The 26,846-nt window shown below is 44.7% G+C and overlaps 1 protein-coding gene across 6 annotated transcripts in view; it reads right to left on the minus strand.

Moving 5' to 3' along the window:
• Nucleotides 1–26,846, minus strand: part of FARS2 (phenylalanyl-tRNA synthetase 2, mitochondrial) — a 398,911-nt gene that overhangs the window by 245,672 nt on the left and 126,393 nt on the right. For 5 of the 6 annotated variants that reach the window (XM_054018529.1, XM_054018530.1, XM_054018527.1 and 2 more), the window contains one exon: nucleotides 12,026–12,157. The exons of the other annotated variant lie outside the window; for it this stretch is intronic. In XM_054018529.1, the coding sequence (XP_053874504.1) occupies nucleotides 12,026–12,157 (132 nt within the window). The remainder of the gene's footprint in view (nucleotides 1–12,025; nucleotides 12,158–26,846) is intronic. 6 annotated transcript variants of the gene reach the window in all.

Genomic DNA, 26,846 nt, shown 5'->3' on the forward strand with positions numbered 1-26,846 from the left:
ACACACAACCATGGCTCTCTGTCTTTTGAGGTATCCAGAGACACTGTTTCTCTAATACATTTACCTTAAGGACAAATAACAGGTGCAACAAACATACGCTCCAGTGCTTAAAGAGGCCACTATACTAGCATATCTGTAAGTTCACACCTTCTGAAACTATAGCACATGAAAAGATCAAAATTTAGTTTGGTGACCACACATCACGCTTCTTAATATTATTATTTATGTAACAGCCAAAAGTGTGGTAGTAGCTTGACAGCAAAACAGGTCATTGCTCCAATGAGCTTACAGTCTAATAAGACAATGTACAAACAAAGGAGTCGGAAAAGGGATCTAACTTTTTTCTAATTGCATTAGTCTTTAACCCTCATTATATGCCTGCCAAACCGCTAGTGTCAATTTTTTAATCTGTATTATATCAATTTTCTACTGATACTGTGATTTAAAAAAAAATCTTGCCCAGTCCTCAAAGCTTTGCCCCAACACCAAATAATGCTTTTACTCTTTTCTACACTTAAGTTTTCTAAGAATACATAACCTGCATTTTTCCATTTCTAACTACCAGCTGCACCCACATCTACCTATTTTTAATTCAAAGCATGATGCTACCAGAAATCACTATGACTTCAAAACAGAAGTGAGATGCTGATTTTGCCTAGTTCTGGTGAAATGTTGAGAAGCAGAATTCTGAATAATCAACTGGCAGGAGCCCAGCCCTAGATTAACTCCACTCATATTTTATATAGCTGTTTTTATAGCTAACACATCTTTAGATGGGTAAACTGTACTCTTAATGTGTCATTTTGGATCAGACACAGCATATGTATTTTTATACACATAAACAGTACATAGGAACACATGAATTGCCATAATGGCTCAGCTCCATGTTCCATCTAATCCAGTATCCTACCGCTGACAGGTGCAGGAAACCTCACTGTAGGCAGAGATGAGATAATATGCCCCCCCCCCCCAATTAATGTTTCATCCTAATCTAGTAGGAATGTGCTTTTGCCTTGAAACATGAGATTTTATCTCCCCTCCAAAGCTCTTTTTGTTAACATGGATAGCAAGTGCAAATATGTACAGAATAAAATCTTTGGAACTCTCCCAATTAGTGCTCATGAAAGTGAGGAATTGTTATCCTGGCCTTGAGTCTAAAAAAATGGAGCTTGGATAATGTGCCTTAGCATAACTGGGAAATTCTAGTTAGTGCCATCAGTCTTACAGTAGTATCGTGAAAAGAATTCATTTAGTTGAGGTAAAAGAAATTTCAGTCAGAGTTTATCTTTGACTGTCTCTAGTGAAAAGTGTGTGCTAACAAAGTCTGAACTAATATGAGACAGGGAAAGGATTCCCCTAAATCTATTTGTTCTTTTGGAATAATTCATCAGCTAAATACTTTTCAACTGTTACAATCAACAAAGAATTCCTGACTGGAGCCTTATTTCAATACATTCCAATAACTTTTCTAGTATTGCAGTCCCCAATTCTATCTTGCATCGATCAATGTTTTGAAACAAAATTCAGTAAATTCATCTTAACATTTTTTTAAAAAGAGGAAACTCTGAATTACAATATCAGTGACAGTCCCAGCCACTAATAGTAAGGAGATGAGGCTGATGCATGAAGAGCCCAGTTTCTGAATTAGGATGGTATTTATTCTCAGAAGTAGAAGAAAAAATGGTTACCTACCTTTCATAACTGTTGTCTTCGAGATGTGTTGCTCATGTCCATTCCATTCTAATTGTGTGCACGTGCACGTACACAGTTGTCGGAGATTTTTGCCTAAACAGTATCCGTAGGGCCGGCTGTGGCTCTCTCGAGTGCCATGCTAACGCGTCGGTATATTAGGTGCCGCCGACCCTATGATCTCTCAGTTCCTTCTTACCAGAACTCAGACAGCAGGGCAGGAGGGCGGGTAATGGAATGGACATGCGCAACATGTCTCAATGAAAAACAATCACAAAAGGTAGGTAACTGTTTTTTTTCTTTGAGTGCTTGCTCATGTCGATTCCATTCTAGGTGACTCACAAGCAGTATCCCTGGAGGTGGGCTCCGAATTCACAGTCATGCAGCTTGCAACACTGCTCTACCAAAGCCAGAATCGTCTTGGGTCTGCTGGGTAAGCGCGTAATGAGACATAAACGTGTGGACGGATGTCTAGGTGGCAGCCCTACAGATATCCTGGATCAGCATTTGAGCTAGGAAAGCTACTGAAGAGGCCTGCGCCCTAGTTAAATGGGTGGTCACAATCGCTGGAGGAGGCACCTTTGCCTGATTGTAGCTGTAGCGGTTACAGGTAGTGATCCAAGACCAAATTCTCTGAGCAGACACTGGACAACCTTTCATCCTGTTGGCCACTGCAAACAATTGTGTCAACTTACAAAACAGCTTGGTCTGCTTAATGTAAAAGATTAGCACCCTTCTGACGTCCAGAGAGCGTGTTGTAAAGATAAACACATTAAAGATTGCCAAGCGCTCAGATATCATTGTGCGGGCCATTGAAGTAACTTAGGTAGAGAGACACTGGATAAAAAGAGATTTTGTTTTCCACTAAAATATTTGTGATGGGGGCAACTGAGACTCAAGAGGGAAAGTTACATTACTCTGGATGCCTTGTTTGAGAAGTACAACCTTAATTCATCATAACACTGGAGGCGTTTTATGTGTCTACGTGCTCAAATAATTGATATGCAATTGTAACCTTAACTTCACCTTAAAGCAGAGGTCCCCAAACTATGGGGCGCACCTCCCGAGGGGACTGCAGAGGAACATTCAAGGGGGTGCGGCTGGGGGCGGGACGGGAGCCCCACCCAGCTCCGCCCCTGGTCCCGCCCCCAGCCTCAGCCTCCTTACCCCTGTCCGTGTCTCCCCAACCCCGTGGCCCCACTCCTGGCTCCAGCTCCAGGAGGGGGGAGGTGCGGCAGTCGGCTAAGGGTGGGGGGCAAGGTAAAAAGTTTGGGCACCGCTGACTTAAAGGTTTTGTAAGGATGTGTGTATGTGTACTCCTCTCTATTATATTATACATACATACACACATTTAAATATTTAAAGATTCCTGCAGTGTTAGTGCTCCAAAGGATGTTAGGAAAGGTAGAACACATTGAGTTTGCATATTGGATAGGCCATATGCACCATCTGTTGAAACATTTTAAAGCAATTTATCAGGCAAGACCCAAAATAAAGAGCTGGATGAGACATTAAATTTCCCATTCCCCCAAACTCCCTGCCCTTCCACTGCTTGATATATAAATCAAAATCCTACATCTCTAAGATTTAACTCAGAGTATAATAATAAATTAAACAAGTAAAACTGTCCCTACAAGGCAGAATTAACAAGGTTTTTCCATTAGCTACTAATTCACTGCTTATGATACTGAGTTTGGAGGTGTCAAAACCAGAGCCTAAAACAACTGAAAGGTTAAGAATCTGGAGCTGCCGTTTTCCTTTAGAAAGCATGTGTCAAACATAAATAAGTAAAATGATCGGATGTGTAGAGCGCTACAGCTGAGATTACACATGGTAAAATTTGTATTGTGCAGAAGATGGCAGCACTGGGCTCAATAACACTTGAAGTACGGGAATTCAATGCTGGACCTAAGCTGTCAGTGTTTTAAAACAGGGAAAACAGACATTTTGAGGATTAGCATCTAACTTCCACCTCAAACAATACTTTGTGGCAAATATGCTTCTGCCTTAAAACCTCTCAGAGGAAGAGTTTGCTTCAGTGAAATTAGTTTAGTTACTGCAAACTCTTTTCTTTGGGTTTCTCTGTCTATGAGGAAGACCCTTTATCATGCTCATTAGTCTTCGCTCACAACAATCTTAGGACTGAATATATAAGGACTGAAAACAATAAATTGCCAGCAAAAGTGCTTTCACTGTAACTGCAAGATGTTATACACATTCCTTTGAACCTCAGCACTGCACAGCAATGTTTGAACCTAGAATACAAACGAATGCAAACGGTGCACAGTTTCTCCATATCCTTGTCAAAGGCCTCATGCCGTCACTGAAGTCGGAGCAATCCCCTTCCCTTCCATTTTAGCCAACTGACATTTTCTCTGCCAAGTCCCCCTCATATCCACGGCATTCATCCTCAACCTCAAAAAACAGGCAAATGGCCATCTCTGACGGCTATGCCAATGCTACTTTCTGAACTGGAGATACATGCAGGAGATACATTTGCAGCAACAAGCCTTGCCAACTCTCCCCACAAGCAGCTTCAGTACAGCAGCACTTATGATTTAGGCTAAGATTTACTCATGGGGATTTTTAGTAAAAATCATGGACAGGTCACAGGTAATAAAAAAAAATTCACGTCCGCTGCTTTGGTGGGTCTTGGGGACCAACGGCTGGCCCCTACTCTGGTGGCGGGGGCTGACTGGCCCCAGCTGCCCACTGCTCCGAGGTCCAGAGGGAAAGCTGCTCCGATGGTCCCCAGGGTGGTCCCCGGAACTGCTGCTGCACCAAGACTGCTGCTCTGGGGTTGCTCCGGGGCTGCTCCTGGGGACAGCAGCACCAGCCGCTGCTTGGGCAGCACTGGAAGTCACAGAGGTCCCAGAAAGTTACCAAATCCTTGATTTCCATGACAGACTTGCAGCCTTACTCATGGTTCACAAGCACTCAGTGTGAGATATCAGATAGTGTTTACATCTAGAGCTGGAACTACTGTTTTTCAAAAAGTCTTAATTACAAAAATATACATCCTACTAGTTATTACTACTATTATTCATTGTTATTTGTATTGCAGTAGAGCCTAGGAGACCTCATCATGGATCAGAATCCCATTGTACTGGGGGCTGTACAAACACAAAACCAAAAGACCCCACAGAGCTTACGTTGTGCTTAAAAGCTTCAATACTTATTTTCTAATTGTTGAGTGTTAATTATAATAACCATACCTTTATATTAATATGACTTTTATACATGAATTTTAATATAAATAATATTTAAATACACAGTTTTACTATTAGGAAAAACACCCCACACAACATGAAATTTAAAAAAAATCTAGAAGAAGATTTTATACTAATTATGATACTGAATTTCCTTCTATCTAGCTCTTTCTGTTTGCACTACAGTTAATTTCTGAAGTTCTGCATCACTAACTTCAGCCTTAGGGGAACATGTAACTACATTCCTTACTCTGTGCCTCTGGAATAATAAGAATTTTCTAAACAGTTGAAATAAATCTCTACATCATGGAAACAGGTGGAGTTTTTTGGGTTTTAGATAGATTAGATATATTGATAGTATTTAAGCCAGAAGGGACCATAAAATCATCAAGTTTGACCTGCTGGATATCCTTCTGTATTACACAGACCTATAAATTTCACTCAATTTGACGACAAGATATCTTCCAGAAAGGTATCGAGTCTTGATCTGAAGACATCCAGAGATAGAGAATCCACCACTTCCCTTGGTTGTTTGTCCAATGATTAATCACTCTCATTGTTAGAAATTCGTGCCTTATTTCTAATTTGAATTTGTTTGGTTCAGCTTCCAACCACTGGTTATACCTTTTTCCACAAGATTAAAAAGTCCTTTAGTACCCAGTATTCTCTCCCCATGAAGGTACTTATGGACTGTAATCAAATCACCCCTCAATCTTCTTTTTCATAAACTAAACAGATGGAACTCTATACATCTCTCACTATAAGGGATTTACTCTAGCCTTCCAATCATTTTTGTGGTTCTTTTCTGCACCCTCTCCACTTTTTCAACATCCTTGTTAAGTTGTGGATACCAGAACTGTATGCAGTATTCCAGAAATGGTCTCACCAATGCCATACACAGAAATGCAAACACCTCCCTACTCCTACTCACTACTCCCCTGTTTATACAAGTCTGGACCACATTAGACCATTTTGCCACATCTTCACGTAGGGAGCTCACATTGAGTTGCTGGTTTACTATAACCTGTAAATTCTTTTCAGAGTCACTTTTTTCCAGGATACAGTCCCCCATTTTATAGGTATGACCTGCATTTCTTGTTCCTAGAGGCATAATTTTGCATTTGGCTGTATTAAGCACATTTTGTTCAAATGGGCCCAGTTTACCAAGCAACCCAGATAGCACTGTATGACTGCCCTGTCCTCAGCATTATTTATCACTTCAAAACTAGTTACATAGGCAGGCCAAAGACCTGGAGGCAAAGTTTGGCACCATATCCTCAGTGGGGTTATAAAGAGTAGTCCTCCTAATATATGCATTACAATTTTCTTTTAAACAATCAATAACACTGCAATCTCTCCTCTCCCTTTTACACTTCACGGTTTTTATTTTGGAATCAAACACCATCACAATAGGCACCCTGACTGACCTCAACACACAGACCAAGGTCTGAATGGGTATGAAGAATGAACAACCCCCATATCCCGTCAAGGATGAGGCTTTAGGATAAGGCTGAGGTCAGCTTTAGAATCCTGGGTGAAGAAATCTGGCATAGTTTTTCTTAATATCAGAAACAGTTGAACCTTGAAAGTGAGGTATGACACTAAAACAACCCTATACAAGATAAAGCAATGAATCTTATTTTATTTCAGAAATTTCAAATTTAATGTACTATTTTTGTTGTCTCTGTCATTTGGGTTCTTTGTAACACATTTTGAAGGTCAATGGAGACCTAGCAGGTTGAGAGTTATGCTGTCAGGAAAGAGAGACAAAGACTGTGGAATCTTTTCTTTGATATAAAAAGACAAAAATAAATAAATAAATAAAACCCAGAAGACCAGGAAAGTGGGCAGTGAATGAAGCTAATAAAGCTTTTGCTCTTGCACAAATTTGACTGTTTTTAAGTACATATTCTATATTTAAAGGTGACTGAAATCAAAGAGAGGTTTCTGTCAGACGGTCCAAGTTTACTTTGTCCTGCCTCAGCGGAGGAGGTTGGACTTGATGACCTCCTGGGGTCACTTCCAGCTCTACATTTCCGTGATGCTCTGTAAAGATGAGTGAGTATCAGAAGCATCTTCAGTAGAAGAGAGTATTTGGGAAAACAATAGTTTATCCCAGATTCCATAGGGCATTACAGCTACAATGGAATTCTTCACTCAAGACTAAATGTTCAGAACTGAAAATCTTAAATAATTTGGCAAGATCATTTGAATTTGATACATCCTCAAGTTATCTGCCAAGAAACTGTATTAAGATATTACAAGCAGGAGAACTGTCATTGCAAGACCCATGCAGTGTTGTTGTAACTGTTTTGGTCCCAGTATATTAGCCCAGGTCTACACTAGCGGGGAGGTCAACTTAAGATATGCAACTTTAGCTACGCGATCTACCTGGCCGTGAGGACGGCGGCGAGTCGACCGCTGCCACTCCCCCATCGACTCCGCTTCCACCTCTCGCGAGCTGGAGTTCTGGAGTCGACGGGGAGCGTGATCGGGGATCGATTTTATCGCGTCTACACTAGAAGCAATGAATTGACCCCCCAATAGATCGATCACTGCCCGCCGATCCGGCGGGTAGTGAAGACCTGCCCTTAGAGAGACAAGATGGGTGAGGGAATATATTTTATTGGATCAACTTCTGTTGGTGAGAGAGACAAACTTTTGAGCTACACAGAGCTCTTCTTCCCTTTTGGGAAAGGTACTAAGAGTGTCATAGCTAAACAGATAGGTTAGCTTTAGTATAAGTAGTTAGCACATATTCTAAGGGACCATTCAAGATGAAGTATTACTACTTCACTTCTAATGCCTAACAACTTTGGGTAGGGAACTTGTCTTTTAATCAGCCTATAAAGCTCATCTATATTTCTGCCCAAATACATAAAAAATAAATAAAAGACTGCATAAAAATCATCCAATGTGTGGCATTCTCAGTGCCTCTTTAAAATATATCCATAACAGAGCCTTGCGCACATGCAACTTAGTTCTGAGTGATAGCTTTTGGTGGCCTCACAAACAAATACTTCACATTTAAGCAATAATACGAAGTGGGGGAAGTAATTGTAGGTAAGGCTGTATTTTTTCCCATGGAAAAGTGCCATTTTTTATGGAAGAAAAAGGCAAATTTCACTGGGCAACATAAAATTTCATAAATAATGGCTCACATCAACCAAAAATGCTTTGTAAGGGGCTAGAAGTGTTTTGTTAGGAATAAATAAATAAATAGTTTCTATTCATTGTTTACTATTTTGGAGCTTTACTTCACAATTTTCAGTGTATCTAAGGAAAACTTGGATATAAATTGTTCAAAAAAACGCATTAATAAAAGCAGCTTAAACACACATTCTAAAATTTTTACTGTAGGAAAGGTTTTGTTCATCCTAAGTTCATTCTGCTGCAGCATCCTGTATGAATGCAAACTCCCTTGTTTCTGCTCTGGTGCTTATCAGTTAGCAGCGCAGCATAACATGAAAAGGATCTTTCGGCACTTAGCCTCTGAATTGGCACACAAAGCAAACTAACTGAAATATTCCCCAGCTGTGGCCTAGCCAGCCAAAAATGAATAATGGTTTTTTTTTGGTTTTTAAATTCCATTCAATTCTACTGTGCTGAGTTCTAGAATATCTTCCATGGAGATTCTGAGTTAGCATTTTTCACAATAAGTGAGCAACTGGTGGGAAATTTTAAATTCATGTTTTTCATAGAGCAGTCAATTTCATGTTTTCCATGCAATCTGTGATAACTGTGAAAATAATGTAGCTTCATTTATAGGCAAGTACTCTCGATGAAGTTTTGAGGCACACAATGACAAAAACCATATGAAAACTATGGTGTTCACTTCCCAGGAAAAGATGAAGATCTCTCCCCTCTCCCCTTGCATATGGGCGGGGTGATAAACAAAGCACTGTTCAAAGGTGCTGGAGAAGCATGATACCCTATAGATAGGCTTGGTAAAATTCCATTTTTTTTCCCCCATAATTTTTTTTCCAATTTTTAATCATTTTTATTTTTACAGTTGCAGGAAATTAAGGGGGAAGTAGGGATGGGGGTAGTATTAGGGCACTGATAATGGAGCAGCAGCGGGATCCCTGTGCTACTGAGAGGCCCAAGATATCCGGACACAGGATGCAGGGGAGGCTGCGGTTCAGGCCACCAGAGCACAGGCCTTTGGCCAGGGCTGAAAGGAGAAAGCTCAGCTCTCTCCCATGGGGAAGGCCACCCCACTGCTGAACAGTCCCTGCCTGGGGACAGCCCCTGCACTTGTGGCTAGTGAGTGAGTGCGGGACTATGACAGCGGAGCCAGTGACACTGGATTGCTGCAGGTGCAAGGCAGGCTACAGTCCTAGCGGGGCAGAGCAGAGACCTCCCTGGCCGGGACTGCAAGGAGGAGAAGGACAAGCCCCCGACTGTGGAGGCAGCCACTCTGCTGATGAATGGCTCTGTCCCCTACAGCTGAGGGCTCATCCTCCACCTTGCAGCCCTGGCCAGGGGTCTCTACTCTGCCCTGCCAGGACCATAGCCTTCCCCACACTCTCCACCTGCAGGAATCCAGTGTCACTGGCCCTGCAGCTGTGCAGAGAGCCCTCTGCAGCTCCATTGTCACAGACCCGCTCTCTCTCTTCTATGTGCAGGGCTGCAGAGGGTGTACTGTGCTGCTGCTGCAGGGCCAGTGATACCCAATTTCTACAGGCCCAAGTGGGAGGCTGCATTCGCACAAACTTATACGGATGGATATGCATTTCATCAATTTCAGTGTGTCAGCTGAAATCAATGTTTAACATCATCTATCAATTTAAATTGAGTCCTGCCAAGCCTTTATGTAGAGGGAAGAGATGGAACCATAAAAGCAGCCCTCTGTGCACTATGGGGTGGAGACTTTGGAAAGGAAGTTCCAGTCCTCCCAGCAATCAAGATGAAGGAACTAGGAGACACAATTTTGATTTCTAATAGCCATGAGAAGTACTTCCCTTCTGGTCATAGTGTCAGGGCAATACTAAGGATTTTTAACTTTGTCTTGCAGGAGGCTTGTCACCATAACAAATTCTGAGAATCTATGAGTTGGAGTCATAATAATAGACAAGGCACCATCAAAAATAAATGTTAAGTTGGCACTTTGGGGATATTCTGAAATCTGTGTGAATGGGACAGTAGCAACTTTTGCGTGTGTAGGCTACGTCAAGTCATATGCAGTAATTACAAGCCACATTTCATAATAAATAAATAAATAAACAAACAAACAAACAACATTTTGGACATTTTGGTTTTGTCTGTATTAAGTTTACTGTAAAGTCCTGTACATTTAATCTTTAACTAAACAACAAAAGACAGTAAGAGGAGCTTTATAGTGTTTCAGTGGCTGGTATGTGTTTCATACTAGTGCTAAGCCTAGGCACTTCTATTTGCAAAGTGAATTCTGAACAAGCTGGGGGAAGTAGGGGATTGAAAGCCTACTGCATCTTGAATTGCAAGTAAATAAAAAGACTCCTCAAATTAAAAACAAGCTTCTAGCCTCCCAGCACATCTCACCAGAGAAGTTAATACACTTTCAAGCTTTAAAATTTTTCACAGTTCCTACTTGTTTTTTCCAATTTGTAATATCCTCTGAGCAATCTCAAAATACGTCTTCTTTTCTCAACAACTTTGTCTCTTTCTGTTTGACAAACATTGATTCCTTCCTTTTTGTTCCTCACCCGCAATGCATTTTGCTCTGAATGGAGCTGAAATTAACAGGACTCTTTTGGTCTGTACATCATCATCATCAACCGACCTGATGGGAAACTGTTTTCCCATCCCGTAAAAACTCAAGATTTCAAAAATACTTGAACCTGGGTCTCCCACATCCAAGATGGGTGCCCTAAGCACCTAGGTATTAACTATTCTGGGATGATGCCCTCTCAGTGTCTCCTATTGGAGCTGTCCCACTTTGTATAAATAATTAAATGTTCACTGGGCCAGAGACAGACTGACTCCATACTAGTGGTCAGGGCACTCACCTGGGATGTGAGAAACCCAGGTTAAATCCCTACTTCAAAGAATATTTAAAAAGAGGAATTTAGAGTCTACTAAAGACAGATGTATGTCTACATCAGAAACACAACCGTGGCCCAGCTGCAGCACTGCAGCTTGCACTGCTGTAGCATAGACAGTTACTGCAGCAACAGAAGGTGTTCTTCCATCACTGTAGGTAATCCACCTTTCTGAAAGGGGGTAGCGCTGTCTACACTGGGGCGTAGGTTGGCTTAACTACGTCTCTCAGGGTTGTAAATTTTTCATATCCCTGAGCGATGCAGCTAGGTTGACCTAAGTTTTAGGTGCAGACCAGGCCAGAAATAGCTTAAGAAAACCTACAGCAACAAAACACACTAAATATACCATAACAGGAACACCTGGAGGCAGCAGCCTTCCCCATTTGCACAAAATACATGAGTAGTATTCCAAAGGGCCATTGATATGTAGTAAACGACAACTGCTGTTTATTCCGGGGGAGCTGCAGGTTCCCATCCCCTCCAAAAATCAAGGTCATGAAATAGTGAATTTGAAAATACTTGAAAAGTAATCCCATTATCTTTTTCTTTCCTTTTTTGTAATCTTTAAAGGATAACTCATGTCAGGCAACCAACCATATCTCTGTAATTTCAATTAGATTAATTGCTGTTGCTCTTGAAACAGTACATGATCATCACTACAAATAAACAACATATAAAAGGAGATTATTTACCCAATTAACACATAGTGGTAGCTAAGATGCCACAGTGTTCTCCTATGTGTGTGCTATTTTGCTAACAGCATTTTTTAATCATAACTATTTGAATAAATTAGGCTTGATTTGAAAGACAGGAGAATTTGTCTGTCAATTAATTAGTTTATCTTTTAAAATTAAGGGTCCTCCCTCCCCCCAAATTCCCTAAAAAAAAAAGACACGGTTTCAGTTTTTGGGCTCCAGCTAGTTGGCTAGCTTGGTACCCTCACAGCATGCAGCATACATTCTGTCTGCAGTCTTTCTGCTTCTGCTAACAGAGATGTGTGTGCGCGCAGTACACTGAGGGAAAAGGGAGTTGGAGAGTGTGAAACTGATTGTGCTGGAAATGTTTGCTAATAGAGATGTCAATGAAGCAGAGAAGTTTCAGTACCTGAGTTAACTAGTTGTTGCTCCATGACCCCACAGCCCAGCACCTCCATCCATTCTCCTTGGAAGTTGATCTCCATCTCAAAGGAAGGGTGTGTAAACGGGAAGTAGCAGTCTACCCATCTAATTTCCAGTCCTGTACCATTGTTTAAAAATAAATAAATAAAAAGAGTAAGTATTTAAAAGGCTACCCCCTCCAACCCTCTGTAAAACTTGTCCTTCAGTTAATGACACCAATTACTGCAATCCTGAGAAAATAAATAGTGAACAAACTAATTTGCAGCACTTTTGCGCAAGGTAATAAATCTTGAAACTTGTGAAAAAATGGCCATGTCTTTTCTAATATGAAAAACACTTTGTGCAATTCAGGCAGCCTTTGAAACCAAATCAATCACTTGTCAAATTCCAGCAACCACCTGGCAGAGAAGGAAAATGAGCCAAGATCATGGGACGGTAGGTAATTTTGTTATTCTCTGTAACAGAAAATGACTAAGCTCCTCAAATAAAGCTGACCCTTTTCGTTGTGTTTTTATTATTCTTATTATTTTACAATTTTAGTTATTTCTTTAATGACAATTTAGGCAAATAAATCCCCCCCCCTTTTTTCCCCCCAAACATAGTAATCTTAACCTGTTTTAAAAATAAAGCTATTTTCCCTGTACGTGTTTGTATATGAATATTTTATTAGGTTACACATACGAGAATACATGATGGTGCAATGTGGTGTAACACACAAGATATCAGTGGCATGAGTTTGGGATGACTCCAATACTCGTAAGTGGGGAATCCATAAGTGAGCTATGCATGCAGTGTTGCCCTCTTTTGACATTTTGTCATGACCCCCTTTTGGTTCATTTCATAAATCCCTAGTTCCTGGAGTCATGATTACATGAGAATCTCAGCTTTCATTAAAAAAAAAAAAATCAGTTTTCTAGCCCTGACAATTACAGAAGAAAGCTTGAAAACATGAAAGGCTCAAGAGCCTTTTAATTTTTTTTAAATCTCATGACTTTTAAGCTAATTTTATTATTTCTGCAAGCCTGACTCATGAATTTTGAATGTTTGAGTTTGGCAATATTATACATATCATCCCAAAACTGTGCCAAGAAAACCTATACAGCATACTACACCATCCTGATTACAGTAGATGCCAAATATTTTACGGGGGGGGGGGGGGGGAGGAATGTTTAGATATGTTTTTGTTTGTTTATAGTTGTTGTTATTGTAAGCATCAGCATATATCAGGGCCAAACTGATCCCAATGTTGAATTCCAGTTTCTATTCCAATTCCCTTCCCCTCACTTTTTCCATTACTAATAATTATATGAAACAAATTATTTTAGGTTGAAATTTTCCACGTTTAGTTTAAGCCTCCCACGCTTTTTTTAAGCAAATGTGATTCAGCCATTTTTGAGCAACACAAGCAGGGAACCCCCCCAAACAGCTTCCACAAATGTTCTGATGGAAATGTTTGCACTTACATTAATTAAAAATAGCTGAAACTAGAACCTTATTAATGACTGTTATTAAAATGGCACCCTAGAGGCCCCCCATGTGAGATCATGGCCCCATTATATTAGGCACTGTACAAACATAGTTAACACAGTCCCTACCCCAAACAGCTTACAATCTAGGGCCCCAGTCCTACACTGTGATCCACATGGGTGCAACAGGGGCCTACAATGCAGGATCAGGGCCTAAATAGACAAGACAGACAGGGTGTGGAAGTATTGTTATCCCATTTTATCGTTGAGAGCTGATACACAGAGAGATACAGAGCAGGGTGACCAGATGTCCCGATTTTTTAGGGACAGTCCCGATTTTTGAGTTTTTTTTTTATATAGGCTCCTATTACCTCCCACCCAGTCCCGACTTTTCACATTTGCCGTCTAGTCACCCTAATTCGGGTCTCTCTTCACTGCAGAGTTTACTCGGGTGTTGCCCTTCACCTCCCTCCCATGCACACAAGTTTAGTGGTGCTTTTAACTTGGGCTAACTGGCTTGTTTGAGGCTATGCTAAACCCCAAGTGAAGCTTTCACTCATGCTGATAACCTGCCCACTTTGCAGTGGGGATGCAAGCTAAAACACTCGAAGTAACGAAGCTAAGTTCAAACTTGATTTAATTCATATTCACTAATGAGAAAGGGAAAGCAAAGTGGGTTACCTAGGGAGGTGGTGGAATCTCCTTCCTTAGAGATTTTTAAGGTCAGGCTTGACAAAGCCCTGGCTGGGATGATTTAGGGTATGTCTACACTACGGGATTAATCCAAATTTAGATAATTCGGATTTGAGAAACAGGTTGTATAAAGTCGAAATGAGTGCGGCCACACTAGCACAGTAATTCGGTGGTGTGCGTCCAAGTACCGGGGCTAGCGTCGATTTCTGCACCGTTGCACTGTGGGTAGCAATTCCATAGCTATCCCATAGTTCCCGCAGTCTCCCGCGCCCATTGGGATTGTGGGTTAAGATCCCAGTGCCTGATGGGACAAAAAACATCGTCGCAGGTGGTTCTGGGTACAGCCTCACTTCCTCCCTCCCTGCATGAAAGCAACGGACGGCAGACAACCATTTTCGCGCCTTTTTTCCTGGGTGGGTGAACACTGCAGACTCCATACCACGGCAAGCATGGAGCCCGATGAGGTCAAGACAGCACTCATGAATATTGCAAACACCTCGCGCGTTCTCGTGGAGTTTATGCTCAGCCAGGACCAGAAAAACGAGGCGAGGAGGCAGCGGCGGCGGCAGCGCAGCGACAAGCATGATGAGGACATGGACACGGACACGGACACAGAATTCAGTGAAACCACAGGCCCCGGTGCTTTGGAGATCATGTTGTTAATGGGGCAGATTCTATCCATGGAACGCCGATTCTGGGCAAGGGAAACAAGCACAGACTGGTGGGACCGCATAGTGTTGCAGGTCTGGGACGATTCCCAGTGGCTGCGGAACTTTCGCATGCGTAAGGGCACTTTCATGGAACTTTGTGACTTGCTGTCTCCTGCCCTGAAACGCCAGAATACCAAGATGAGAGCAGCCCTCACAGTTGAGAAGCGCGTGGCGATAGCCCTGTGGAAGCTTGCAACGCCAGACAGCTACCGGTCAGTCGGGAATCAATTTGGAGTGGGCAAATCTACTGTGGGGGCTGCTGTGATGCAAGTAGCCAAAGCAATCACTCAGGTGCTGCTACGAAAGTTAGTGACTCTGGGAAATGTGCAGGCTATAGTGGATGGTTTTGCTGCAATGGGATTCCCTAACTGTGGTGGGGCAATAGACGGAACCCATATCCCTATCTTGGCACCGGAGCACCAAGCCACCGAGTACATAAACCGCAAGGGGTACTTTTCAATGGTGCTGCAAGCACTTGTGGATCACAAGGGACGTTTCACCAACATCAACGCGGGCTGGGCGGGAAGGGTTCATGACGCTCGTGTCTTCAGGAACACTACTCTGTTTAAAGGGCTGCAGCAAGGGACTTACTTTCCGGACCAGAAAATAACCGTTGGGGATGTTGAAATGCCCATAGTTATTCTTGGGGACCCAGCCTACCCCTTAATGCCATGGTTTATGAAGCCATACACAGGCAGCCTGGACAGGAGTCAGGAGCTGTTTAACTACAGGCTAAGCAAGTGCAGAATGGTGGTAGAATGTGCATTCGGCCGTTTAAAAGGTCGCTGGCGTTCATTATTGACTCGCTCTGACCTCAGCCAAAGAAATCTCCCAATTGTTATTTCTGCTTGCTGTGTGCTCCACAATCTCTGTGAAAGTAAGGGGGAGACCTTTATGGCGGGGTGGGAGGCTGAGGCAAATCGCCTGGCTGCTGATTACGCGCAGCCAGACACCAGGGCGATTAGAAGATCACACCATGAAGCGCTGTGCATCAGAGAAGCTTTGAAAACCAGTTTCATGGCTGGCCAGGCTACCGTGTGAAATATCTGTTTGTTTCTCCTTCATGAAAACCCTCCCCCTTTACTGACTGATTTTCTGTAAGGAACCCACCCTGCCCCTTCCCCCATCTTTCTTTCAAACCAAATAAAGTCACTATCATTTAAAAATCATTTATTCTTTATTAATAGATTAGAAAAAGAGGGAGGGAACCCGGGTGGTATTTGGGAGGAGGATTGCTGGGAAGGAAAAAGCCACAAAGAAAAGGTTAAAAAAATGACAGCCTTTTGCTTGGGCTGTCTACTGGGGTGGAATGGGAAGGTGTACGGAGCCTCCCCCCCCCGCGTTCTTACACGTCTGGGTGAGGAGGATACGGAACATGGGGAGGGTGGAACAGGGGCTGAAGCGGCAGTCTGTTTTCCAGCAGCCGTTCCTGAACCTCCACCAGACGCCGGAGCAGCCCCAGCGTTGCATCCTTCATCCTCTGGTCTTCCTGCCGCCATCTCTCATCTCGATCGTCTCTCCTCTCCTCACGTTGGTCCCTCCTCTCCTCACGTTCACTGACTTCTTTCCTATACTTTGAAACTGTTTCCTTCCACTCATTCAGATGAGCTCTGTCACTCCTGCTGGATTGCATAATTTCAGAAAACATGTCCTCCCGCGTCTTCTTCTTACGACGCCTTATCTGTGATAACCTTCGGGATGGAGGAGGGAGGCTTGAGGAATTTGCAGCTGCTGTAGGGAGGGGAAAAAAGAGAGAATTGTTTTAAAAGCTACATTTTGCAGAACAATGCTTATACTCTTTCACGGTGACCAACCCTGTTCACATTACATAGCACATGTGATTTCTGTGCAAGGTCGCATTTTGCCTCTTAATGCTGAGTGCCTGTGGCTTTGCTGCTAGAGATCACAGGTCTGGGCAACAGAATTCGGCTTGCATGTGGCCATGGTAAGCCATTGTTTTACAGCTTCTGCACCCTCCTTTCCCACATACCAAGCATAGCCTGTAGAGTGCTGCAGAAGCCTGGCCAATCTCAGCCAGTTGGGGGGGGGGCAGTGTGGGGGGGCTTGTCTGGGCCCCTTCAGGCAAGTAGAGTGCTGCGGTTTTTCTGTTAACATTCAGCAGCACCAGAAAACAAACTAACCCCCCCCCCCCCCCCGCCATGAATTCTCTGGGATGATCACGGTACCCCTCCCCCCACCGCATGGCTGGTATCAGGGAAGATCCCTGCAGGCACCAAACTACCCCCCCCCCGCCGACCCTCCCCCTCGCCATGAATTCTCTGGGATGATCACGGTACCCTCCCCCCACCGCGTGGCTGGTAACAGGGAAGATCCCTGCTAGCCAAACGCGAAAAACTCAGGGCCAATTTCCCATCTGCGCTTGGCTAACTGCAGGGAAGGATTTATTTTCCGCCACAGGCAAACAGCCCAGTAGGAACGGCCACCTCTGTCCCCTTAATTAAGTTCCCGTATTTCAACCAGGTTACCAGGAGTGATATCACTCTCCTGAGGATTACACAACAAGATAAAGAACGGATGTTGCTTGAATGCCAGCAAACACCGGGACAATACGCTGCCAGGCTTTGTCAGGCAATGATACCAGATTACTTGCTGCAAGCATGGCGTGGTCAAGTGTCCTACCATGGAGGAGGGAATAAGGATGCACTGCCCAGAAACCTTCTGGCAAGGCTTTCGGAGTACCTCCAGGAGAGCTTCATGGAGATGTCCCTGGAGGATTTCCGCTCCATCCCCAGACACGTTAACAGACTTTTCCAGTAGCTACAGACTTTTCCAGTAGCTACAGACTTTTCCAGTAGCTGAACTGACCGCAAATGCAAAGTCAGGCAAAGTAATCATTAAAAACCGTTTGCTTTTAAAACAAGTTTTATATTTTAAAAGGTAAACTCACCTGAGGTCCCTTCCATGGGGTCAGAGTCTTGGGTACTGGCTTGGGAGGCTTGGGAGGGTACTTCAGTCAGGGTGATAAAAAGATCCTGGCTGTTGGGGAGAATGGAGTGCTGTGTGCTCTCTGCAAGCTCATCCTCCTCCTCCTCCTCCTCCTCTACCCCATCGGCAGAATCCTCAGGCGTCGAGACTATCCCCGACCCAGAATCCACGAACAAAGGTGGGGTAGTGGTGGCAGCCCCCCCTAGAATTGCATGCAGCTTGGCGTAGTAGCGGCATGTCCGCGGCTCTGACCCGGAGCGACCGTTTGCCTCCTTTGTTTTTTGATAGGCTTGTCTGAGCTCCTTGACCTTCACGTGGCACTGCTCAGAGTCCCTATTGTGGCCTCTCTCCATCATGCCCTTGGAAATTTTTTCAAAAGTTTTTGCATTTCGTCTTTTAGAACGAAGTTCTGCAAGCACTGAATCCTCTCCCCATACAGCGATCAGATCCAGTACCTCCCTCATGGTCCATGCTGGTGCTCTTTTTCGATTATCAGCCTGCATGGTTACCTGTGCTGATGAGGTATCTGTGGTCACCTGTGCTCTCCACGCTGGGCAAACAGGAAATGAAGTTCAAATGTTCGCGGGGCTTTTCCTGTCTACCTGGCCAGTGCATCCGAGTTCGGATTGCTGTCCAGAGCGGTCACAATGATGCACTGTGGGATAGCTCCCGGAGGCCAATACCATCGAATTGCGGCCACACTAACTCTAATTCGAATTGCTAAAATCGATTTTGGCGCTACTCCGCTCGTTGGGGTGGAGTACAGAAATCGATTTAAAGGGCCCTTTACATCGAATTAAATGGCGTCGTTGTGTGGACGGTTACAGGGTTAATTCGAATTAAAGCTGATAAATCCGAATTAAAGTCGTAGTGTAGACCAGGCCTTAGTTGGGAATTGGTCCTGCTTTGAGCAGGGGATTGGACTAGATGACCTCCTGAGGTCCCTTCCACCCCTGATATTCTATGATTCTGCTGGACTGAGTGAAGTTTGTTGGGGAGACATTAACTATATATTTCCATGCGATAGATGATTTTTTAATTTTAAAGAGAAAACTTAACTTGGAATTTCCACAATTTATAACGTTTGGTTTTGGTTTTTTAAAACTGTAACATTCTCTTACAGTCTTAGTTGATAGATTATTTCAGCCTTAGCTGCAGGCTAATGACATTTTTGCACGTAAATATTCATACACACACATTACACTGTAACACATGCATGTGTACACAGACACAGCCAAAGCAGTAAATACGTTCAACATTTAGGAAACACCACAACGGATGCTGTTGACAGACAGCCATTCAAACACATTAGCACTTGCATATTTTCTTTTTCGCTTTTAAAAATAAACCTCAAGAACTTATATGGATGAAGATTAACTTTTTATTCATATAAAATCAGAAAATTCAAAGTGATGATCAGAATTACCATATTTGTACTATGTTTTTTTATTTATAGATACATACACACACACTATATGGTGATAATATATTTATATATGCATGAAGTCAGTATAGTTAAGTCTATATGAAATCAGTATATATATGCATGAAGACAATAAAGTTATCCCCATATACCGTAATAGAGAACACTACATATATACAAAAGGGACCAACATATAGTCACTGTGGGAATCATAACTTTGAATTTCCTGACCTTTGTGCAATTAGAATCTTAACCCTAAGGCTGATATAAGTCATCGCAGTTTTTGTATACATATGCACATATGTGAATTTAATTTTCATTGAGATTGCACAATTTGCAATGGCAGTAAGAATTACATTGAATATTCAACTAATTTTGTACTTAATAAAAAGAAAGCTCCAGTAGAATATGTTTTTAATAATCTGCCTTTCAGCTAATGTTCAGATATTTGATTTCTGTTATTAAGAATCATAGAATCCCAGAAATGTAGGGCTGGATGGGACATCATTTCTATGATGCTTAATCAAGTAAATACAATTTCAGAACATTATCGAAAGACAGATGATTAAGGACTGAATGAAAAGCAGGAAGGTGAAAAAATGATTCTATTACATGAGGGGTTTTGGGGCCGGGGGGTTGTTTTTTAAATTTTGAACCGTTGATGGATGTAAATAAGTTTTTTTTGGTGTTCAAGGAACACTCCCTTTGGGGTATCAGACACTGTACAGAATGCAGTTCCTTTGCATTAGATTATACTGCATTATTTGTCACAGAGTTCATCATGTTACCCAGTGTTCTGAGCCACAGGGAGGCTCAAAGAGTTAGGATTGCTGTGGAAAATATATACAAATTACCTGTAATTTAGGATTAGTTAGAACACTAACCGAGTGTTTTGTAACATATATTCATTTTTTATTTTTTATTTATATTCAAAATTAAAGAAATAACATAAAAAGTACAGAAAACAGAGAAGGGATAGTAAAAAGAAAAGTACTGTATAAGAGAAACTGTATCAATACTGTATCAATCTTCATTTATTTATTTTAACAACTTTTATTTCCATTTCTCCAGTCCTATACCAAGATGTAAACACCTAACTTCATTTAACTTATTGCTTATCCATTAGGCTTAATTTCTTTTTAAACTATTATGATTAGAGATTGCACATGAGAAATTTCAGACACAAAGGACTATTTCCAGAAATTTTAAAAAGGCTGAGGGCTCCAAAAATCAGTCATACAATTTGCAAAAGTCCAATAGGACTTTACAGAACTTTAACCAAGCAATTGGTCCTTCAGACACTAACTACATGTAGACCCACTGATTTCATTATTTCAAAAGGGACTGTTCATGGTAATAATCCACTACCCACTGATGTCAATGGGAATCCTCTCACTGGGTATTGGATTGGGCCCCTTGTCCTGCAGTATCTAAAGGATTAGGCCTCCTGTGAGTAAATGGAGGATTATTCTTATTTTTGAGTAATGCATGCCAGTAAGGAATTGCACAGATCATATTAGTATTCAACAGAGGTGGCATTGCTAAATACTGAGCTAAAGGAAAAATCTGTCAGTGGTAGCCTAATTGAGTCCTGTAAGGAAAATGTTTAGCCAAAGGCACTGAAAATAAAAATCATTAAGGCAACCCATTGCTGTGGTACTAAAAAGAATCAGCAAAAACAGAGTACCAGACATTCTCCAGAGATTACACATCTATGTACTGTTTTGTTCCTAGTAGGATTATGTTTAGGAAAGGATTCTGGAAGAAAAGGAAATATTCACAGAAGGAAACTACTGAGAACAGGAGTTGCTTAACCCTGTGTATGTAAAATTTACATCTCTCCTAAATTAAGCCAGCACTTCAATACTTCCTATTTTCCTTTGTAGCCCCATCTCCAGAAAGATATGTTGGAATTGGAGGGGTTTCGGAGAGGGGCAACAAAGGTGATTGGGGGTATGGAACAGCTTCAATATAAGGAGAGATTAGTGGGACTGGAACTTTTTGGCTTGGAAGGGAGACGACTGGGGTGGTATGATTGGGGTCATTAGAGTCATGGCTGAGGTGGAGAAGGTGGATGTGGGGATGTTGTTTGCTCCTTCTCATGCCACAGGAACTAGGGGTTACCAAATGAAATTAGTGGGCAGCAGGAGGAGGTATTTTTTCGCACGGCACACAGTTGGCCAGTGGGGCTCCTTGCCGGAGGATGTTGTGGGGGCTAGGACTATAGCAGAGTTCATAAAGGAACTATATAAATTCATGGAAAATAGGTCCACTGATGGCTATTAGCCAGGATGGGCAGGATGGTGTCTCTAGCTTCTGTTTGCCATAAGCTGGGAATGGGCGAAAGGGGATCGATCACTTAATGATTACCTGTTCTGTTCTTTCCCTCTGGGGCACCTGGCATTGGTTATTGTCGGAAGACTGGATACTGGACTAGATGGACCTTTGGCCTGACCCAGTATGGCCTTTATGTTCTATTAATTCTGCTTGCGACAACTGGCAGAAATTGGGTGGACCAAAAATCTAATTTATCCTATGTTTTCTCAGAAATTACCACCAAATGAGATTTTTGTTAGACTGGTAAGAGGTACACAAATTAGAGAGAGTCCAGAGGAGAGCAACCAAAATGATAAGAGGTTTAGAAAACATGACCTATGAGGAAAGATTGAAAGAACTGACCATGTTTAGACTAGAGAACAAAAGACTGAGGGGGGACCGGAAAACAGTCTTAATAAGTAAGTTATGAACAGAACAGTGAACAATTGTTCTCTATGTCCACCCAGGGTAGGACAAGAAGTAATTGCCTTAGTTTGCAGCAAGGAATATTTAGGTTAGATATTAGGAAAAACTTTCTAACTATACCTCTACCTCGATATAACGCTGTCCTCAGGAGCCAAAAAATCTTACCACGTTATAGGTGAAACTACGTTATATCGAACTTGCCTTGATCCACTGGAGTGCGCAGCCCCCCCCACCCCCCGGAGCACTGCTGTACCACGTTATATCCGAATTCATGTTATATTGGGTCGCGTTATATCGAGGTAGAAGTGTATACAGATAATTAAGCACTGGAACAAGTAATCTAGGGGAAGTGGTGGAATCCCTGTCATTGGAGGTTTTTAAGAACAGGTTAGAAAACACCTGTAAGGGATGATCTAAAGTATACTTAATCCTGCCTCAGCACAGAGGAATTGACTTTTGAGGTCCATTCCAGCCCTACATTTCTATGAGCAATAATTCTTAGCTCTTGTGTAACTGTTTCATCTATAGATCTCAACGAACTTTCCAACAAGGTCTAGTTACAACAATGTTAGAAGAAGAACAGGAGTACTTGTGGCACCTTAGAGACTAACAAATTTATTAGAGCATAAGCTTTCGTGGACTACAGCCCACAGAACCGGGGACAGAGGAGTGGGCCCCGCCTTGCCTGCTGATGTAAAACATCGAGGCCGTGTTATCCATGAGAACCATGACCACTTTGACCTCCAGGTGCGAGCAGAAGGCCACACACGCCAGCTGGACTGCCCTGAGTTCCTTGAAGTTTATATGCAGGGTAAGGTCCTGGGCAGACCAGAGACCTTGGGTCTGAACATCCCCCACATGGGTTCCCCAAACCAGGTCCAAAGCGTCAGACCCAAGCTCCACCGATGGGGGCCTGCCCCTGAACGGGACCTCGCAGATCATGTTCCCAGGGGAGGACCATCATTGTAGGGAGGTGATCACTGGCTTGGGCACAGTCCATCCTGTCTCTAGCCTGGGAGAACACTGAGGCCAACCAGAGCTGGAGGGGCCTCATCCTGAGTCTGGTGTGGCAAACCACATATGTGCACGCTAACATATGACTCAGGAGCTGTAGACACGCTCTGGCTGTCGTCACAGGAAACTTTGTGACTGTGTCGATGAGTCCTTTCAGGGTCTTGAATCTGTCTAGTGGGAGGGAGGCCCTGGCCGACATCGCGTTCAGGACTGCCTCGATAAACTCTATGCGCTGTACCAGGACTAACATGGACTTGGTGTTGTTCACCAACAGGCCCAGGATGGTGCACGTGGACAGGAGGATCGCCACACGATCCTGCACCTGCAACCGGGAGCTGCCCTTGACCAGCCAGTCATCCAGATACGAGAAGATCTGGACCCCAGGACTTCTGAGGTAGGCCGCCCCACAGACATGCACTTTGTGAATACCCTAGAAGCAGTGGACAGGCCAAATGGGAGGACCGTAAATTGGTAGTGCTCCTGCCCAACCGTGAAACGGAGGAAGCGCCTGTGCCCCTCGAATATATGAATGTGGAAGTACACGTCCTACTGATCGAGGGCGGCGTACCAGTCCCCAGGATCCAGGGAGGGGATGATGGTGGCCAGAGAGACCATGCGAAGCTTGAGATTTACTGGTTCAGGCCTCGCAGATCCAGGATGGGCCTGAGCCCCCCTTTGGTCTTCGGGATAAGGAAATAGCAGGAGTAGTACCCCTTGCATTTGAACTCCGCTGACACCACTTCCACCGCTCCTAAGCCAAGGAGCCGCCCCACCTCCTGCACGAGCAGGGCCTCAGAAGTGACAGAGGCAGAGGGTGGTTGGGCGAGGTAGAGGGTGTAGCCCTGGGAGATGGTGTTGGGGACCCATCGGTCTGAGGTCAGCTGCAACCACACCGGAAGAAAAGCACACAACTGGCTGGAGAAGGGAAGCTTTATTGCGGGTGGATCTCTGATGTGAACTGGTAGATTGCCCCCAGGCGTCCTGTCAAAACTGATGTTTCCCTGCCTGTTTACCCTTGGAGGACCCAGGCTAGGGGGCAGACTGGGACTGCCTCTGCAGACGTTTCTTATAGTCCCATGACTTTTTTAAAGGGGGCTCATATTTAGAGTGGGTGGCCTGGGTGGGAGCCTGCTGCGGCTTAAACTTAGGTCTAGCCGGAGCCGGAACATAGTGGCCAAGTGTCTTAAGCCCAGTATGGGAATCTTTCAGATCGTGCAGCTTCACATCCGTCTGTTTCGCAAACAGAGTATTGACCTCAAACGGGAGGTCCTGCAGGGAGTTCTGCGCCTCACTGGACAGCCCAGACAGCAGGAGCCACGACACCCTTTTCATGGACACTGCGGAAGCCATGGACCGTGCAGCCGTATCTGCCGCATCCGACGCTGCCTGCAGGGTTGCCCTGGCAGCCGCTGTACCCTCCTCCACCAGAGCTTTGAACTCCTTCCTGTCACGCTCCTGGAGGGAGTCCTCGAAATTGGGTAGAGGGCCCCACAGATTGAACTCATACCGACCCAGGAGAGCCTGAGAGTTCACCACCCTTAACTGGAAACTCAAAGACCAATAAACCTTTCTCCCAAATAAGGCCAGCCTCCTTGAGTCTTTATTTTTTGGAGTAGGGGCTGGTTGGCCCTGCCATTGTCTGTGGTTGACTGACTCGCTCACCAGAGAGTTAGGGTCAGGGTGGGTGTACAGTATTCATGCCCCTTGGTGGGCACAAAGTACTTCTGTTCAGCCCTCTTCGAGATGGGGGGCAAGGAAGCTGGGGTTTGCCACAAGGCATTTGAAATTTTTGCCACCCCTTCGTGGAGTGGGAGAGCCACCTTGCCCAGTACCAAGGCCGACAGGACGTTGAAGAGGGAGTCCAAGGGTTCCTCCACTTCCTCGGCCTAAAGGTTGAGGCTTAATGCCACCCTTTTCAATAGTTCCTGGTGGGCTTTAGAGTCCTCCTGCGGGACAGAGGGAGGAGGGGCTGTAATGGCCTAATCAGGGGAGGGTGAGTAGGCAGGAGTGGTACTCTGCGTACCCACCGGTACCGGGGGTCCCACCACTTGGTCGACTTCCGGGCACGGAACTAAAGAGGCACGTCCCATCAACTCCTTCCCAGGAGGCTGGGAAAGAGTGGCCGATGGCCGTTCCGAGGCTCCGGCCACTGAGCGAGCCCCCACTGGGGGCTGCATCAGTGGCCACGGGGCCCATTGGTACCACGGTGCTGGCCATGGAGCCCGATGCCACTGCAGTGGCACTGGCAGAGCAGGCTGTTCAGTCTGACTGGCCTATCTCATTGATCAACAGCTACGAAGGGAGGCCAGACTGGCATATGACTTGTCACTGTCCCTGGACCAGGAGGAGCGGCGGCGGGAATGGTGCCGACCAGGAGACCGTGATCCCGACATGGAGGAACGGTACCGCCGGTAGCAGCTGCTCCGCGATCGGCTCCAGCAGGCAGATCCGCGACAGCGAGGTACTGGCAATCGACGCCTGGGATTGCGGGAGCGGTGTAGTGGCGGGGTCCTGGTGCGAGACGACGAACAGGAATGGCATCAACATCCGTGTCGCAACTGGCTACAGTAGCCCCTCGGAGAGGAGGACCTTCAGTGCCATCTCTCTCTGTCTCGACGGAGCCCGCTCCTTGAGGCAGAGCGGTGCCAGGAGCCCGTCAGTTGGAACCCAGCCAGACAACCTGGTGGGGGTCGATGGTGATCGGAGTGGACTATGCACAGGGCAGTCGCTGAGTGGCAAACGGCGTTGGGAACATTCCCTCGATCACGAACGGTACCGAGCAGGGGGCGACTGCAGAGATCCCATTGGTGGCTTGACATAACGTCCTGGGCTGCTTGCTGGGCCTCCGGTGTGGAGGGCATCCGGACATCTAGGGGAAGCCTGTTCCGAATGGGCTGGGCTACTCCGCTTGACCTGAGTCAGAGGCCTGGAGTGCGATGGGGACCGAGGACTGCCCAACATGGGTCTAGCCTCTCCCCCGGTCTTGCTCCGGTGCTGTGGCAAAGAAGGCCTCTTCTTAGCCTTCTTGGCATGCCCCGTGGACGGAGAGTGGTGCCGACTGGTAGATGGCACTGAGGAGTCGCCGCTCACCGACACTGCAGTACCCAGTGCCGACTTGGAGGAGCGCACCGGAGTCGGGGTCAACGCCGACTCCATCAGGATAGCCCGGAGCCGAATGTCCCTTTCTTTTTTGATCTGAGGCTTGAAAGACCTGCAAATCTTGCGGTGATCACTGAGATGGGTTTCCCCCAGACGGCGTAAAGAGAGAGAGGAAGTCAGAGTAGGCTTGGCAGATCACTCATTGGCATTGGCCGCCTGCAAGTGTCGCATAGCTTAAAGCCCGGGGCATGTCCTGACCTGGGCACACTAAACTAAACTAATCTACCTACTTCAACTACAGGTACTACTACGATGATCGAAGAAGAGTTCTAGAGGAAAGCTGCAGATAAACTGGAGCAGAGCAGTTCCGAAGCATCTTCTCTGGTGGCAAGAAGGAACTGAGGGTGGGGGGAGTGCGCAACGCACCTTATACCAAGTTATAGAGGCGCCACTCCAGGAGGTCGCTAAGGGCGCTCCCCCACGGGTACTGCTAGGGGAAAAACTTCCGGCACTGGTGCACGCGGCGAGCACACACACCTATTGTGGAATACACATGAGCAATCACTCGAAGAAGAATAACTTGCTAGGTGAATTCAAGAGCTGCAAATGAAGGGAGTTAACACAAGAGCTTGGAGAGGGAGACTGGTCAAGAAGTGTGAGAGGCTTTCCTTCCAGGTTCTGCTTTATGTGCAATTTCAAGATGGCCAGAGCTGG

The sequence above is a fragment of the Malaclemys terrapin genome, chromosome 2 (genome assembly GCF_027887155.1).
Source record: "Malaclemys terrapin pileata isolate rMalTer1 chromosome 2, rMalTer1.hap1, whole genome shotgun sequence".
NCBI lineage: Eukaryota > Metazoa > Chordata > Testudines > Emydidae > Malaclemys > Malaclemys terrapin.